Raw genomic sequence first — 16804 nt, 5'->3', positions numbered from 1 at the left:
TGAGGATCCCTCTCTTGAGATTTCTTAACTTGACTTTGGATTTTTTAGTGCTTCTTTATATAATCTTTTCACCAGACTTTGATTGAGTAGTATCATCTTGCAGCACCAGAAGGCTGAAAACGCATCGTCTCAGTTACCATTTCAAGTCACTCAGCAAGAACAACCAGATAAAGGAAGCAACCACGGTCTTTAAAAAAAAAAAAAAGATCATTACGAAGAAGATATATTCGTTAAAAAATCCCAAATCGCTTTAAACTCTTTCTAGCTGGGAGTGATGCAAATCACTGGAATGTATAGTCCTGTGTCTCTTTTACAAAAATCTCATTTTCCAACCCTCTTCTCTCTCTAATACAGCTCCCGACTTGAGCACATAATCCTCATTCTGCCTCCACTGGTGGCCTTGGATGTTACTGAATAAACAATACTGGAAACAAGAGAGAGAAAGAAGAAGGTCAATCCCAGCGACCACCCAAACTGAAAAACAAAATAACGCGTAGACAGTGCAACCAGTTCAGCTGAAGCCAGCAACGAGAACACAAAAAGGGTCTAGGTGGTGAGTTTCTTAAATCAACAAATACTATCTGCCCACCAATGATTTGCTACCTGCCTCTCATCAGAAAAAAAATTCCTTGATCAATGATAAAAAATAAATAAAAAGAAACTCAAATTTTAGAATGACAAATCACGGAGGCTGGAAGAGAACTTTATCGTCATTTCAGAATTTACGAGATGAGATGAAGCTAGAAAGGTTTAATATATTGCTTTGTACAATCCACTATCTGAATATTCTTTAAGAGGGGGAACATAAATGATTTTTTAAAGGATACCCTAAGGTTCTGGAATAAATAAATATAGAGTGGTCCTGATCTAGTAAAATTTAAATTATCGCCTCTGGGATCCCAGATTCAGGCCCCTTCCTTTTTTTAATACAAACTGGAAGGAAGTAACCATGATCTTCAAAGAAAAATCTATGTATACAATCCTTATGAAAAAAAAAATTAAAAATACCCCAGACTGCTTTAAAATATAGATAGAAAAATACATCCCAACATAGCACAAGGCCTATAGATTTGCCTTTTAACATTTAAAATCTCTGGAAGAAAAATTCAAACAATAAACAGCTATATGCTCTAGTACAATGTCTACTAAGGACTTCCCAGGTGGCTCAATGGTAAAGAATCTGCCTATCAACGCAAGAGACAGGTTCAATCCCCGGATCGGGAAGATCCCCTGGAGAAGGCAATGGCAACTCACTCCAGTATTCTCACCTGGAAAATTCCATGGAGAGAGGAGCCTGGTGGGCTACAGTCCATAGAGTCCCAAAGAGTTGGACGAGTTGGACACGACTGAGCCACTGAGCAGGCACTCACGTATAATGTCGACTAAACAATAATGTTCATCCAGGAAGGGCAAGTCTCTAAGTATATGTGAACGGAAGACTAGAACAATCTTCCATTTGCTCCCTTTCTAAGTCACTTCAGCCACCCCAGTGGTGAAGCATCTCTCTTGCTTTCAACGTGCTTCTCAAGCATCATCACCCTCCACCCTCCAGGCTAACTCTGGATGTGGGGTGGCTGTAGAATAGCCTCCTACAGATGAGGAGGCTGGAGAGCGTTTTAAGTGGTACAGTGTAATCTGAACTCCAATGCAACCCATTCTCACTCCAAAGCTCGGACTCTGAAACGCCAGACAATGTTACCTTCTTAGAAAGAGAAGCTAAGCCATTTCAGAAGGCTTCCCACCAGCAAGACACGAATTTTATCTAGCCAAGACTTTTACAAGGCTCCAGTGGTGACTCACTGGAAGCCATCTACTTCTTAGACATCTGGCTCCACCATGTGACCAAATGTCCTCGACACCTCTGAGTTAAGTTGAATCAACTGTGTCACAGGCTCCAAATTCTCTATCCTCTCTGCAGCTCTCCACCAAGTCAAACTCGTGGGGCATGGTTCTGCAGACAGTCATGTTTAGTCCCTGCAGAAGAGCAAATTAATCCCAGGGCTCTTTTTTTTTTTTTTTTTTTAATTCTCATAGATCTTCTAGAACATTCTGTAAAGAAAACTTCAGGCCCAGAGCAGCGGTTTGGGGAGATTTATTTGCCCAATCTTAACAGAACCACCGGCTCAACCAATTTTCTTCTTCTAAACCCTCCTAGAAGGGAGCAGCCCATTTTCCAGAGTCACGGTCTCAAATTGCTAGTTCTGGAATGCAGGAGGCATTCTTGGCACTCGGCCTGCAAACCTGTGAAGAATGCTCTATGATGCATCCCTCCCCCAGCTCTATCAACATACAATGTTTATGATGCTCTTGATCCATGAATTTTTCTCCTTTATACAGTGATTTAGAAAACTGCTTCCTAAACCGTTTCTTCCTCTCTTTAACAGTCATCTCTGCTGAAACAGGGTCTTCTGGCTTGGGTCTAGAATTCACTCAGTGAATGCAGGGAAATAATTTCCCTTATATGCCACTTCTATAGCAGAAGCCTATGTCTCCACCTTTTCATCATGTTTAGATTTTTTAGCCATGTGAATCATGTGAGCTCCTTTTAGGGTGTGACTGGCAATGATATGTCATATTCATAGAGGAAACTCTTACCATCACAAGGGAACTGTCTGCAACTCTTTTTTTTTTTTTTTTTTTTTTTGCACTGCGAGACTTATGAGATTTAGCTCCTTGACCAGGGATTGAGTGAGCCTGGGCCCAGCAGTGAAAACACCAAGTCCTAACCACTGGACCACCAGGGAATGCCCTGCAACTTTTTAATAAGAGACAGATTTTGGAAGAAAGGACAGGAAGTCCCTGGTTTTGATTGACATGAACACAAGGGTTATCTCAGGTCATCTCATAGTTTTGAGTCACGGTCCAATTTCTTTCCCCATCCTAAAGAAAGGGGGAAGGAAGAAGTGGAATACAACCTGGGATTTCTGGGATTCCCCGACACCATCAGAAATGTTATCTATTTAGATAAAGAAAGAAAGTTTCACCATGGTCTCCAACGAAGATGACATTCACGCAGCGGTGCAGCTTCAGTTGCTTCAATCCGTCCATTAACTGCCCCACGGTTTTGTCAATGTCCCTCAGAGGATTCGTCATCTGGAAAAAGGAGCAAATTAGTCCCTGAAGGTTTTTTTTTTTCCTTTCAGTATCTCAAAGATCTTCTAAACATGCTGGAAAGGAAACTTCAGGCCCAGAGGCAGAGCTTTGTCTAGGGAGATTTTCCTGTCATTCTAAATGGAAACCTGGTCTAAGCACTTGTAGTTGTTCTCTTTAAGGAAAGTTAAACCTCTCCTCATCCAATCCCTTTCAAGATTCTTTGATACAAAAATTTAAATATTAAGGGCAATTCTCTTTTTAGAAATAAAATGGCCTTTCTAAAATATAACAATGTTCTTTACATCCAAGAATTTTTGAGAGTGAGCAGAAAATCAGATGGACAATTTAAGCTTCTTGACCCCTGAGTGAAATCACTTAGGCTTTGAACCATGGAAAGAAGATGGAGGCCAAGGGAATCAAAAGCAGCTCTGAGGTTAAATGGTAACCTTTCACTAACGATGCCGAACTAGAGCATCATTAACACGATGAGACCCATCTAGTGTTCCAAAAAAAACTTAACTGTCAATTTCTGACAATAGATTCTCAAGAGAAGGGCCTCTCTCAGGAAACAAGCTACTCCTTCTCAATTTAGTCCCTTTCAGGCTGATTATGAGTAAAATACAAATCTACAAGAGTTCAAACTTAAACAGAAGTGAATCACTGACCTTATTCTAGAAATTTTCTTATTCAGCCTAATGAAAAATGAAAACTCAGTTCTCCAAAGAACATTTCCAAAGCGTAAGAATCATAACTCGTCTCTCATGCTCTTGCTTCAAATGGAAGTTTCTGACAGCATGAAAGTGAAACAGTTAGTCGCTCAGTCGTGTCCGACTCTGTGCCACCCTGAGGACTGTAGCCCGCCAGGCTCCTCTGTCCATGGGATTTCCCAGGCAAGAATACTGGAGTGGGTTGCCATTCCCTTCTCCAAGGGATCCTCCTGACCCAGGGATTGAACCCTGGTTTCCTGCATTGCAGGCAGAGTCTTTACTGTCTCAGCCACTAAGGAAGCCCCATAGCATGAATGCCTCCACGTATTAGAGGTACTGGGGATGTCCCTCGAAGCTCTGGGCAATAGAAAGATTTTCAAGAAACACCCCATCAGCCAAACCCCTGACAGAACTTTAGCTGACTCCAACAACTGAGCTACATTCACACACATCCACTCAAGATGTCTCCGACAAGAACAGAAGGGATCCGCATATCATCGTTCCTCAGACACATAATATTATCTTCCATTGGCATCTTCTCAGAGGACTCAAGATCTTTCCTCATATCATGTCATCAGTAAAGTCAAGGTGTAAATTTGTTTTCCTTTATGACAGAAGTCAGTATTTCAAATTCTGTCCCAAGGAGTAAGTCACAAGTGAAAGTTTCAGAGCGATGTATGCAGCATAATCTGACTAACGGAGGGTAGACAGTGGCGTTTGCTTCTGAGGAAACCATGCTCTTCTCTAAGACCTTCACTTAAACAAAGAAATACCAAATGCACAACCTCTATCAACCCCTGGCAACAGATTAATTTTCTTTGGTCAACAAGATGACTCAGGCTACAATAAATAAGATAGTGCCTTGGCGGGATCTGAAGGTGTCTGGAAAAGTAACACCTAGAGGCTGTTGTGAAGGTAACGCAGAGAGAACACACGGCCCACATCTCTACAAGGAGACGCGCCTGCCTCTACCCACCCACTGTCTCCTCTCTCCCGCTTCACCTCCTTCTGTCTGTCACCTAAGACTGCCTCTGAACTCGGAACAGGCCGCTAACTTAATCCAGTACTCTATTGAGTTCTAATCTACACTGTCTTTGAGGATTTCCCCAACTACCTTGATGGGTTGTTCTCAAGAACCAAGGTTACAAACAACTGTGACAAATTCTGTGGAAAAGTGCAAGCAAAACCAACAGCTCTCTTAACACTCGTTCAAGCCAAATGTTCATACTAGTTTGGGGGCAACTAACTCTAAAGAAAATAGAAGGGTGTCTGTTTTTGGCTGAGAGTTCAAGAACGCTTCACATGAGTGATAACCTCTGAAGTACTAGACTCTTCTGGACTCAAAGCCAAGGATGACGCACCAAATGTTTTCTGAAATGCATTCAGCTGATTTTCAAACCAAGGCACTGACGGGAACCTCCAGGGCTGCCCGCCACAAAGCTTTGGAACAATGGATAAACTTACTTTGTCCTGACGAGCTTCCGCGGCATAATGATCCATCCTATGTACTTTTCTTCTTCTTTTCTTTGGAGGAGTAACTGGTCTTTCCTGTCTCCTCTTAGGGGTAACCTTCCTCTTAGGTCTCTTAGCCGGAGTAAAAGGTGAACCATAACTAGTCTCCTGTACTGGCGGATAGAGATGTGTGGGCTCAGAAGCCGTCTGTCCCTCCGGGTCAGATAATAAAGCTCACACTTTGCCATCTAGGGTTAGTGAAGTCTTAGTTAAAAAACAAAAAGCAAACTAAGACTCCTTCTGAAGTGATTAAAAAAGAAATCGGTATGAGGGACGATTTGGGGAACTCTACAGAGAGAAGCCTCCTAAATTGAACTCGATGCTGCTGGCATAGCTTCTTCACTGAGAACAAGAATATAATTTAAGAGGATCTGGTCGTGTGGATCTCTTTTGGCTGAGGAGCCTACTTGTGGATACCCCTGAAGGTGACACAGAGTTCTGTATTCCACAACTCCTGCGTCATGGAGAGGCTGGTCCTTGGTTATGAAAAACTCTCCATTTATAAAGTACTCGCTGAAAAATAAATACTAATCACTCAGTCATTTCAAGGTGCAGAGGGATTCATGGAGGTAGTTTCAATTCAGATTCGGACAGGTATCTGTTCAGACCACCAAATATATCCATGCAACTGTCACCGTCCTTGGAAAGGATCAGGAAAAAAAAATTTAAACCAAGGATGAAATGAAACATAAATACCAAACAATCCTCCTTGGTCATGAATATACTGATATTTCCACAAATCAGCAGAGAGTTTCCCACTGATAATTTACGTTTCTCGTAGAGAGGTACTCCAAGCCAAGAAATAATCATAAATAGAACTGTCATTTTAAAAAAATTAGCTCATAAAATTAGATAAAATGCAAAAAGTCATCAAGATCTCTTCGTCTTAGTATATCTATATCAAGAAAGAGCCTACTTATCCTCTTTCTGTTAGAAATTCCCCTCTTGGTGGTGGTCTGGAAGGTAGCGACTACTACGCATCTTGTTTTGAAAATCTCTTGGGCGTTAAAGGCTGATACATAAACTGAGGAAAGAAGATAACCTTTTGGGACTTCCAAATACTGGAGAAAAACAAGCCCCTGATTTGTGGATGGTGCAAAGGTGAATTAAAGCAGCAAGGCCTGCCACCTCCCTAGCTGATTTCTCTCGGGGGGACTGTTCTGAGAATCATTCGGATGCAAGAAGGGGCAAAGGAGGAGCGATGTTAGTGTGCCCCCGGGCGCGGGTGCCATGCGGCGTCACTGTGTGCAGAGCAAGCACTGCAGAGACGCTGCCGTCCCATCCTCTCTCTCCTGCAGAGGATGGGCGGACACAGCACCTCCCCAGACTCCGGTTTGGTTTGCTGGTTTGTTTTAAATGCTTCCAGTTTAGCCAAGTCCCCATGAGATGAGAAGCAAAAGGAAAAAAGAGAGTTTACCATGTCATGGTCACCAAACACATTCAGCTAGCGCTCAAGTCTGCCCATCAGACCCTCGGCCATTTGCAAGAGACCTCAACATTCCAAAGACTCCAGAAACGAGCCCTTCCGGCTGCAGGGGGTTAGAGGAGCAGCAGGGGATTTAGTCAAAATGAGTTTCCATCCAGGGATTATACGGCACGTATCTCCTTCGAATGTTAGCGGTAGACGGAAGCTAAGTTTTCACTGACCAGCCATACTTTAGTCTGACTTTAGAAGATTGAGCCTGAGGTTATTAAAAGGATGGGAAGGAGAGGGGGCACATTTCCCTGCTTTTCAGAAGGATACTTTGCCGTCTGAAGGTAGTAACTAGCCAGCCAAAGCTCTGCCTCCGGGCCTGAAGAGCAGCCGAACCAAGAGTCACGGAGAGAAGCACAGAAGGTCAAAGAGGAAAAGGTTGCGCCAAAAACCAAAAGCAAGCATGTTTTCAGAACATTCACCATTACACTATGAAACCAGGAGCGATATGTCACTGCTTGGAGCTACAAGCCCCACGTGTGGTCACCTCATTTAATAACCTCTCGAATCATCCTGAAAAAAGGTACACTCAAATATTAGGCGCAGAAAGCACCATGTCTGCTGTACTGCAGCACACAGCATGCTGCCAGGTTGGGTCAGTGTGACTGAATTTCAGATGCAAGGTATATTCTCAGTAGATGTAAAAGACAGCAGGCTACTGATTTCAGCAATAATCTCTCAGCTAGTATAGTCTTTGCAATGCTCTATTAAGACAAGTGAGAGATATGGATTACTCGGTAGATAAACCAATTTTGTCTACCACACACACATAAAAGAGGGTTTTCTGGCTTTGCTTTCATGTTTAAAGAGTATAAACTGTTTTGTGTTTCTTTCAGTAAAAAATAAGATTTCTAGAACCAAATGAGAATTAGTTGAAATCTGAAAATACCCTTTTCCTCTTAAGGGAAGAAAATGATCAAGTTCTCAGGTTATCGTAACAGAAGGTACATTCCAACATCTCATCATAAATGCTTTACCCAGTGGATATATGGGAATATCCCGGTTATAAGAAGCATTAATACTAAAAACAATATAGCAAGAATCCTTCTAACTCAGTTCAGAAATAATGAGGAAAAAAAGATTTATATGTTTATGAGAATCCTGAACCTAGAACCATCATTACAGCCAATTAAAGCATCCTGTATTATGGTTTATCACCTTTCGGTACTTAAAAAGCTTTTAATTCATTTCTCGATCAACACACACACACTTTCAAGTAAGTAATTATAACTTAACTATGTATATGAGAAATCCAGAGATGTCTGTGGATAAAGAACATTCACTGCCAAGCCTTATAAGTTTTAAGGAAATGAAAATTATAAGAATTATACCTTCTCTGTGTTGTAAAAAGCTACCTTTTGACATAAAGAAAATGTTCTGTGTGGTTTGAACACGGCTGTTAATGGATCGCTTTGCTTATCTCCTGTGCTACAGGAAAGTTTAATGGTTTTCTGGTCTGGGAGTCAGAAGTTCCATTTCCAAGTTCACTTACCAGCCAGGCAACTGGAGCAGGCCTCCTAAAGTACCAGCCTCTTGCCTTTTGAAGAATGGCTACACCCATCTCTGTTTGCCTCTGTTACAGGGTCTTTTAGGGATACTATTATCCAAGCAAAAGTGAACCTTTAAACAGGGCACATGGAACTGCTTAGGGCTTGGGTTTTAATTTTTTTTAACATCTTAATAAAATGCGGCTCCTTTTGTTCACTTTAATCTCAAGGAAAATCATCCTAAAGATAAAACGGCCATGCTTGCTCTGGCAAGAATAAGTTCTGTGTTTCATGTATGCAGATGTTTATCTCACTGTATCATTTGTGTTTCATAATCATGCACAGTGGTTAAACATCAAAGGAGTAGGAAAAAGCATCGGACTTACACGACTTCAGTGATTTAAGGCAAACTAAGAACGTTTCACATAGCTGCTAGCTTCCAGTGCTTAAAGAAACCACCACTGAACTGATGTTAAAGTATCCAGAAGTATTTATGGTTCTCAGTATTTACTGCCTTTGTTTAAACATCCTGCATTTTGATCAAAAATACGTAAAGCCAAGACACACTTATCTGTATTTCCTTAGTCATTCTTATGCTGAACACAGGAAACTTAATTATAGCCAACAGTGCTGCCATTGGCTATCTGAGAACAGGAGGTATTTTCCACCATTGAAGAGCTTGTGAAATAATTTCTCATCTAAAATCAAGTTTTATTATGTTGATGTAGACCTCACCAGCCCAGGAAGAAAGAGTGGTAGAAAACATTTAAAATATTAAAAGATTTAGGTTCCCAAATCCCATCATATTTTAAAATGATCTATGCTAGAGCACTGGGAAAATTTCCATCACTTGATAAAAGAACAACATAATAAAATCTCAACATGCCTTTCCCACCTCCTGAATCTGAAGTTCTACTGGATACTACCTTACAAACCAGCTGCTCTACTAAGATTCCTGAGTGTTTGCTATCAGAGTGTCACATTGCTTTGCTAAACAGATTCATTCAATAGTGTTTTGTCTCAATTAAGAGTTTGCTTCCCTTAGGGGGTGAGGGATGCGTCCACAGTCTTGATCCTTGTGATGCTCTCACAGGTATGTACCTCTGCCAAGGTTACCAAATAAAAACGTGTCCAGTGCTAATGTGTTTTCCTGGTTACCTGTACCTGCAAAGGCCACTGAGCTGACCTATCCTCTTGGAACCGCACAACCTTGCTAAGGGAGTTGAATTCAGTTGCACGGCCTTGTATTGTAGGTTTCATCTCTAGATTCTTTTCCACTCCTATCCTGGTGACAGCAAAGGCCAGCCCTTTGCGGTCCTTCGTCTTCTGACTGATGCCTGCAGGACTGGAACCTATGAGCACCAAGTGGCTGGAATATATGAACACCAACTGGAAGGCAGGAACGCCCTCCTATGAACACCAAGTTTAGGATATGCTTGCGTACCAAATCAATCTGAAATGAAGTTCCTGTAAGAGAAACAGGCGTGTTTGAGACTCTTGTAAATGTTTTCACTCTTGTAGTTCCTTGACTCTGTATCCGCCGTACACACACCAACACGCCAAGGGACTTTGTGCAAATCCTGAAATCAGGTCAGTGGGCGAGGTGGCCCAGGGACACAGGCTCTCAGGCAGAAGATAAGCTACTAACCTCAGGGCCAAAGGGGCCATACTTGTGTCCAGAGAAATCAGGTTGTTCGGAATAGAAGGCATAGACTGAAGGCCTACGGGAAAATTGGAAGGTTCAGAATCTCCCCCAAACCACACACAATAAAGAATGTCACATATCCCTATACATTACCAAAACAACCTTGCAAATCAAGTGAATCACCCAACCGCCGTTAGTCTTACCAAGGAAAAAGTCTTTTTACTGTTTGTTTTTCTGTTGTTTTCTATTATTTCCACACCCACCACCCTCTACACCGCCCCCACTGTGGTAACTACCTGGTTACCACCTTCAGGAATAAAAACTCACAAGGAAAATCTGAATGCAAACTCAGGTCTTTGATCCCTAAGATAATAGAACCCAGTGAGAGTTCACGGGGCCATGCAATCTGCAGCCTGAAAGAACAACTCCATTCGTGAAAATAATCAGTCTTCTGGATTGGGAGTTTGGGATTAGCGGATGCAAGCTATTATCTACTGAATGGATGAGCAGTCCTTACTGCTTACACAGGATTGTTTATACACAGCTCAGGGAACTACAGCCAACGTGCTGTGATAAACATAATGGAGATGAACATGAAAAGGAGTGTGTGTGTGTGTGTGTGTGTGACACACATGCGAGCCACTGTGCATAGTAAAAACTGCTGCTGCTGCTGCTAAGTCGCTTCAGTCGTGTCCAACTCTGTGTGACCCCATAGACCGCAGCCCACCAGGCTCCCCCGTGCCTGGGATTCTCCAGGCAAGAACACTGGAGTGGGTTGCCATTTCCTTCTCCAATGCATGAAAGTGAAAAGTGAAAGTGAAGTCGCTCAGTCATGTCCGACTCTTAGCGACCCCATGGACTGCAGCCCACCAGGCTCCTCCGTCCGTGGGATTTGCCAGGCAAGAGTACTGGAGTGGGGTGCCATTGCCTTCTCCGACAGTAAAAACTAATACATGGTAAATCAACTACACTTCGATAAAATAAAACCTTTTCAAAAGTCAGTCTTCATGCTTCCCAATTCTTGGGATGCTGCTGGTTTATTTACCAAAGCCAAGAACTCCCTCGAGCTCTGCTGTGGTGACCAGGATTAACAGCTGGAGTAATTCATATAATTAAACGGTCCTCGATAACCCACGTCCATTGTGCCCTAAATCCCTCTTAGGGAGGTTGTTTAAGGCTCAGAACAGGAAAACCAGTAACAACAGCAAACCTCGGCTGTGCTCCAACTGCACAGTCCATCGAGCTACTCACCCACTTCCGCCCCGAGACAGAAACACACTCAAGCAAGAAGGGGGGAGCCGGGGAGGGGACAGACCTTTCGTGGTCCGGCAGGGTCAGCCACTGCAGGATGGTCAGTATTCTCCGCTCGTGGGGGATCACCCTGTGGGCGGCAACCAGTAAGCATGAGGTTAGGAGGCATTGCCACCAACTGCAGCCTGCCGAGCGCCTGCCCTTGCACCCAGGCCAACGGCTCTCTACTTACCGCCATCTGTTTTCACTTCACTGAAGTAAAAGATCCCTTTTCCAATTAGTGTTTAAATGTCCATTTCTATTTGCCACAGGTCATGTTGCTCAGCCTCGGCCACAGAAGACAAGACTGGAAACTCTGATTCACAGTCAAGTCGAACTCTTGCTCAGAGAGGCTTGGCTGCAGACCAAAAGGACCCTGGACTCAGAACCCTTGCCACTTAGTGGGTAAAGCCGTTAGCTGTGGCCACCAAGGACCAGGACTTACATCCTCAGCCTGCCTTCCGCTAGTATGACCTCTCTTGACCTCTAGACTTCTTTGACCTCTCAGTTTACTCATTAGTAAAATAAAGATGATAGTTAGGCACACTGCATAGCCTGGTTGTGAGGATGAAATGAGGCAAGACAGGCAGAAGGCATGCACAGAGCTCAGCAAATAGTAAGTGCTGACAAATGTCCTTCTTTTCATTAACGATCGAGATTAGTCACCATGCTCTCTCGAAATAGCTATATGACTTAAGAAACACTGTTGAATCTGAAACTTTAAGTTCCTCATCTATAAAATAAGGGGTTAGGAAAGGTATTCGGGAAATTCTCCTCTAGCTCTATAAAAAATCTATCAAGAATAGGCACATATAATTATGAGACTGACAAAAAGGGTATAATCTTCATCCACAATGACTTTTGTGTTTAAGTCTCATTCCTCTGTTGAAATATAATTACCCTCAGTCTGGCCCTCGTTTCAAGAGCTCTCGGCTAGCATGATAGGACTGTATCATGACTTAGTTACATTAAGATGCTCACAAGCTGAGTGATGTCTTTATGGGGAAATTTGCTTATTCTTTTCCTAACAAGAAGCATAACATACTTTTCTGCTCCCTCATCCAAGATTGGAGGCATTGGAGCATGTTCACAATAAATTTAAACTGAAGCCCAAGTCTAACTGCGGATAGTAGAAATGACTGTGGCCAAGAGTGAAGCTTAACATAAACTGTGGTCTCTGGGTGACAGTGATGTATCAGTGGAGGTTCATCATTTGTAACCAGGGTTCCACTCTGGTGGGGGAGGTTGATACCGTGGGAGGCTGTGCCAGTGTGGGGATGCGGATGGAGGTACTGGGTTGGACAAAAAAATTGCTCAGGTTTTCCCATGAGATGTTCTGGAAAAACCCGAATGAACTTTTGGGCCAAGCCAATATACGGGAAATCTTTGCTCCCACTGTTCAGTTTCACTGTGATCTTAAAACTGCTCTAAAAAATTAACTATTAAAAATGTATTATGGGATACTAGGTGAGCCATTTCAGCTTTCAGTTTTGGTAGACACGAGCATGGGCTAGCCGGGGGAAAGACAGCCCTTCAGAGTCATGGCAGGCCGCTAGCGTTGGCAGCTCCACTCAACAGCCTCCCCCAGAGTCTGCCCCCTGACCCCCCACCACCACCCTTGCCGGAGGGATGCTGGGCCTGCCTGCCATTCCTCTCTCTAACCGCTTCTCGGTCCAGAACTATCCTACCAGCCCAACAAAATCATGTTCACCATAAAACAAGTTCTCATTTACACAAATGCCAATGCTGCTGAAGAAGTGTGATCGTGTTTATTACATCCTACAATTGAATTAGAAGTAGGCAGAGCCAAGCCAGGTTAATCGCCTGAAGTATTTAATTCCTCAGCCTTAGAAATCCCCTGTATCTGAACAAAATAATTGCATACTTTGAATTCTTTCCTAACTTAAAAGAAAAGCGAGTGTCGCAGTCTTTCCGCTGCGCCTTACTCCACTGCCTACCTACCAGCTGCTTTATTTTACGGAACTGGCGTTAGGTCACAAAGATGGATTCTGATGGACCCACTTGATGCTAATGGAAAAATACAGATTAACAGAATTTGCTTCAAGCTCAGAATGCTCACCCTTTAAACGCCTTCTCTGGATGGGGTACTTGACAAGTAGGGGAAAAAACATCAGCTCTGAGGTTTACATGGGTGATGTGACTTTGGCAAGTTACTTAACCTTTTGTTGCTCTATAAAATGAGCTATCTTACAAGGTGGTTGTAAGGATTAAAAGAGATAACCAACGTAAAGCACTTAGAATCGTGTCTGGCACAGTAAAAAACGTGAGCTTCTATCGTTATAGACTGGATTCGTGTGTGTGTGTGTCAGCTGCTCAGCCGTGTCCAACTCTTTGCAACCCCATGGACTGCAGCCCGCCAGGCTCCTCTGTCCATAGGATTCTCCAGGCAAGAATACTGGAGTGGGGTGCCATTTCCTTCTCCAGGGGATCTTCCCAACCCAGGCATTGAACCCAGGTCTCCTGCATTGCAGGCAGATTCCTTACCATCTGGACCACCAGAGAAGCTCTGGATTCACAGGCCCACAGAAATGATACACTCACTCATGAAATATCTGTTAAAAGCATATTACATTCAAGGCATTTGTGTGAATATAAATAAAGATACAAGATACCCCTACCGAAAAAAAGCCAATACGGAAGAGTTACCATTCTCTGCCTGGAGAGATAAGCAGGTGATCATCCTTTTCTGGGCAAAGGCATGCCCGTGGTAAGACGTGAGATGAGCATGTGGGGCTCTGCGTATCCGCTGAAACCATGACCCTGGGCACAACACTTCACCTCTCTAAGCCTCGGCGTTCTGATCACAGACATGGGGAGTCACACAGAGTGGTCTCCAAGTTTCCCTGTAGATCTAAGACTGCATTTATGAAAAAGCCTCAGAGACTAGAAAAGACATGGCCCCGAGCCATGAACGTTTAAAATCTGATGCAGACACAGTACAAACAGATCTGACAAAGGAAGCGGGTACCCCAAACAGAAAGGGATTCATGCAGTTGTCTTCACCATTTCTGGTTGATACAGAATTTCTCATGAGACTAAGAACATTAGACGTGTTAGAAGAAGAAAAGGAAATAGCAAAAAAAAAAAAGGAAGATGAACTAGATGAGGAATTTAGTGCTAAAGGGGAACAAATTACCTTAGGTCATATATAGATAGCCATTGTCTGGTCATTGTTGAAAGAGATAATGTGCATAAGAAAACAAGTACCATTTGTTAATTCATTCTATCTTCATGATGCCCTAGGGTAAAGACACTACCATTCCCATTTACAGATGAAGACATTGGTTTGTCAAGAGATTACCACACTTGTCCAGGGTCAGCAACCTATTGCACAGCAGAGCTGGGACTGGAATCAATCTGAGACCCATACACAAGGGGAACTACTGCTCTGAGCACGAGTCGACAGAAAAGAACATAATGGAGACACAGCTGAGCATGATTCTGAAATGAAATACTATCACTTGAAAAGCAAGGCTAATTCTAGGTTGCAGGATGGAACCAGGTTAGAAAGATGACTGTCAAAGGTCTAAGGCTATCGTTTGAATCTGCTTAAATTTAAAAATTTTCAGTATGGATGATGTGTAGATTTCCTTGACATATATTCCAATAAATACCTGGAAGTGTGACCATTTTTTTTAAGTTCTAAAGACATTTTTTTTTTTTTAAAAAAATGAAGCCAAGTCACTTCCAAGATAGAGATAAAAGAAGAACAGTCTGAGAAGCAAAGCAAAACTACAGGCGTCTTTGGAGCACACAAAAGCTACCTTCTTATAAGGTTTGAAATGGGTGGAGAAAATTACCATCGAGAACCAGAACACTAAGCCTTTTCAATGAAGCTCTGCAGCAGTTTTGGGGGGTAAGGGTGAGGACTAAGTATTAATTCTACTGTTGGTGCCTCTCCATTCTGCCAGCCAAATATGTTCTGGAGAAGAAGAAATCACTTCTATAAGCATCAATGACTGCCAAGGGTTAAAAAATGTTATGCATAAGATTAAGCTGATAAATCAACATGTCACTTCTAACATGCACATTTACTCAACCAAGAAGATCTCTTTTTAAAAGGAGGAGGGGGGGAAGGAGAGGGGGAGACTTTTAAGAGATACTCTCTGTCTTAGCTTCAAATCACCAAACCCAATTTCAATTTAGCTCTTCAATTCTGAAAAAGCTACCTTTCTTCCTGAATTTTGAGAATATAGACGGTACCATTCTGGATTAATCTGAACCTGTGATTGCTCTCAGCACTCTACTATTACAGAATAGTCAGATTTTTGTTACGGCATAAGAGGCAAATATGGAAACAGCTTTAGGTGGTTTAAAAAAAAAACAAGATGGAAAGAACATCTCAGTGGGAACAAAATTCCCATGAAAGTTGAAACAGATTCCTTCTCTTACTAAGGAACCTCAAACATAATCAACATGTTGACACTTTTATTAGGTAAGTTTCATCTTAAGACTGTTTCATGAACATTACTAATCGGCCCCATCACCTCTGTGGGGAAGAGAAGCAGTTTCTTTTCTTTTATTAAGGAAACCCTGGAGCTTAGTAGGAAAATGAGGGGGAAACAGAGACTTCCTCTTGGTCTCCTGTCTGAAGTTTCCAATCTCTGGACTACTACATCAGCTGTTCAACAACACGTTTGATCTTTAAAATTATGAACCAAAATAAATATAGAATGTTGTAATACATTTATAGAAAATGATAACTCAAATCACACCAATAAATGGTTTGAGAAATATACATTCCCTAGGTGCCAAGTTACCAAAAATCTACAAACAGGAACAGAAGAATCTAAAGGATGACTAGATGTGGAAGAGAAAAATCCTCCTTCCATTCTGTTAAGAAAAGATGGGGGAAAAGAGAGACGGGTGAGGGAAAGAGAATTGAGAGGGAAAAAGAGAGAGAGAGAGGATCCCCCGCAAAGTACCTGGAGGGTTGTCTTGAGTCAGAAAACACTCATAAGTTGGTCTACACTAACATTCACATTTAAATGAAATAAAATTGAATGAATGTTTCTTAAACTGAATCATAACTGTAATTTTACAAACATTGACAAAATAGAGGTAACTTACACAGGCCAGAAGAATGTCCCAGCGATCACCCCTTGCTTCGTGGCTGTAATCCATAGCTAATGAGGAAAATATAAGAGGCTTAGAACATGTTTTGACTTTTGGTCAAAGAAGGAAAAGGTTTTAAAGTATATTAGCTCAGACATTTTAAACTGTACCCATACCCTACCATAAATCTCCCAATATTTGCAACTTTTTTTTTCACATCTGGAAGTCAGAATTATTCTTTCCATAAATGTTATTCAATACATTCTCTGCAAAAGCTTTCAAGCTCTGCTATGATTACAGTGGCTTTAAAAAAAAACAACCCTTATTTCATCTCGAGTCTCTTCTGTACCTGTCCCTTCTGATCATTGTTTTCAACATTTCACTTATATGGCAGAATTCTGCTCATCAAAGGACCTCGAGTGACCGTATGTTTCCCTGAGTGTTGAAAGCCTACAGAGGAGAACCCCAATTTGGCACACAGATGCCCAGATTGCGGAACCCAGCTTTGCCTTGTTTTATT

At 42.3% G+C, this 16804-nt stretch overlaps 1 protein-coding gene across 8 annotated transcripts in view; it reads right to left on the bottom strand.

The window, feature by feature from the left end:
- The window catches only part of ENPP2 (ectonucleotide pyrophosphatase/phosphodiesterase 2), a 132778-nt gene that overhangs the window by 40456 nt on the left and 75518 nt on the right, over positions 1-16804 (bottom strand). For 5 of the 8 annotated variants that reach the window (XM_070382878.1, XM_070382881.1, XM_070382877.1 and 2 more), the window contains exons 9-13: positions 16300-16355; positions 11234-11299; positions 9922-9994; positions 5265-5420; positions 2985-3093 (exon numbers count right to left, since the gene is read on the bottom strand). In XM_070382878.1, coding sequence (XP_070238979.1) covers positions 2985-3093; positions 5265-5420; positions 9922-9994; positions 11234-11299; positions 16300-16355 — 460 coding nt within the window. The remainder of the gene's footprint in view (positions 1-2984; positions 3094-5264; positions 5421-9921; positions 9995-11233; positions 11300-16299; positions 16356-16804) is intronic. The other 3 variants (XM_070382882.1, XM_070382883.1, XM_005908668.2) reach the window with 1 other exon arrangement.

Source organism: Bos mutus, chromosome 14 (assembly GCF_027580195.1).
Source record: "Bos mutus isolate GX-2022 chromosome 14, NWIPB_WYAK_1.1, whole genome shotgun sequence".
NCBI classification, from domain to species: domain Eukaryota; kingdom Metazoa; phylum Chordata; class Mammalia; order Artiodactyla; family Bovidae; genus Bos; species Bos mutus.
This window is presented reverse-complemented; position numbering and strand designations above follow the sequence as displayed.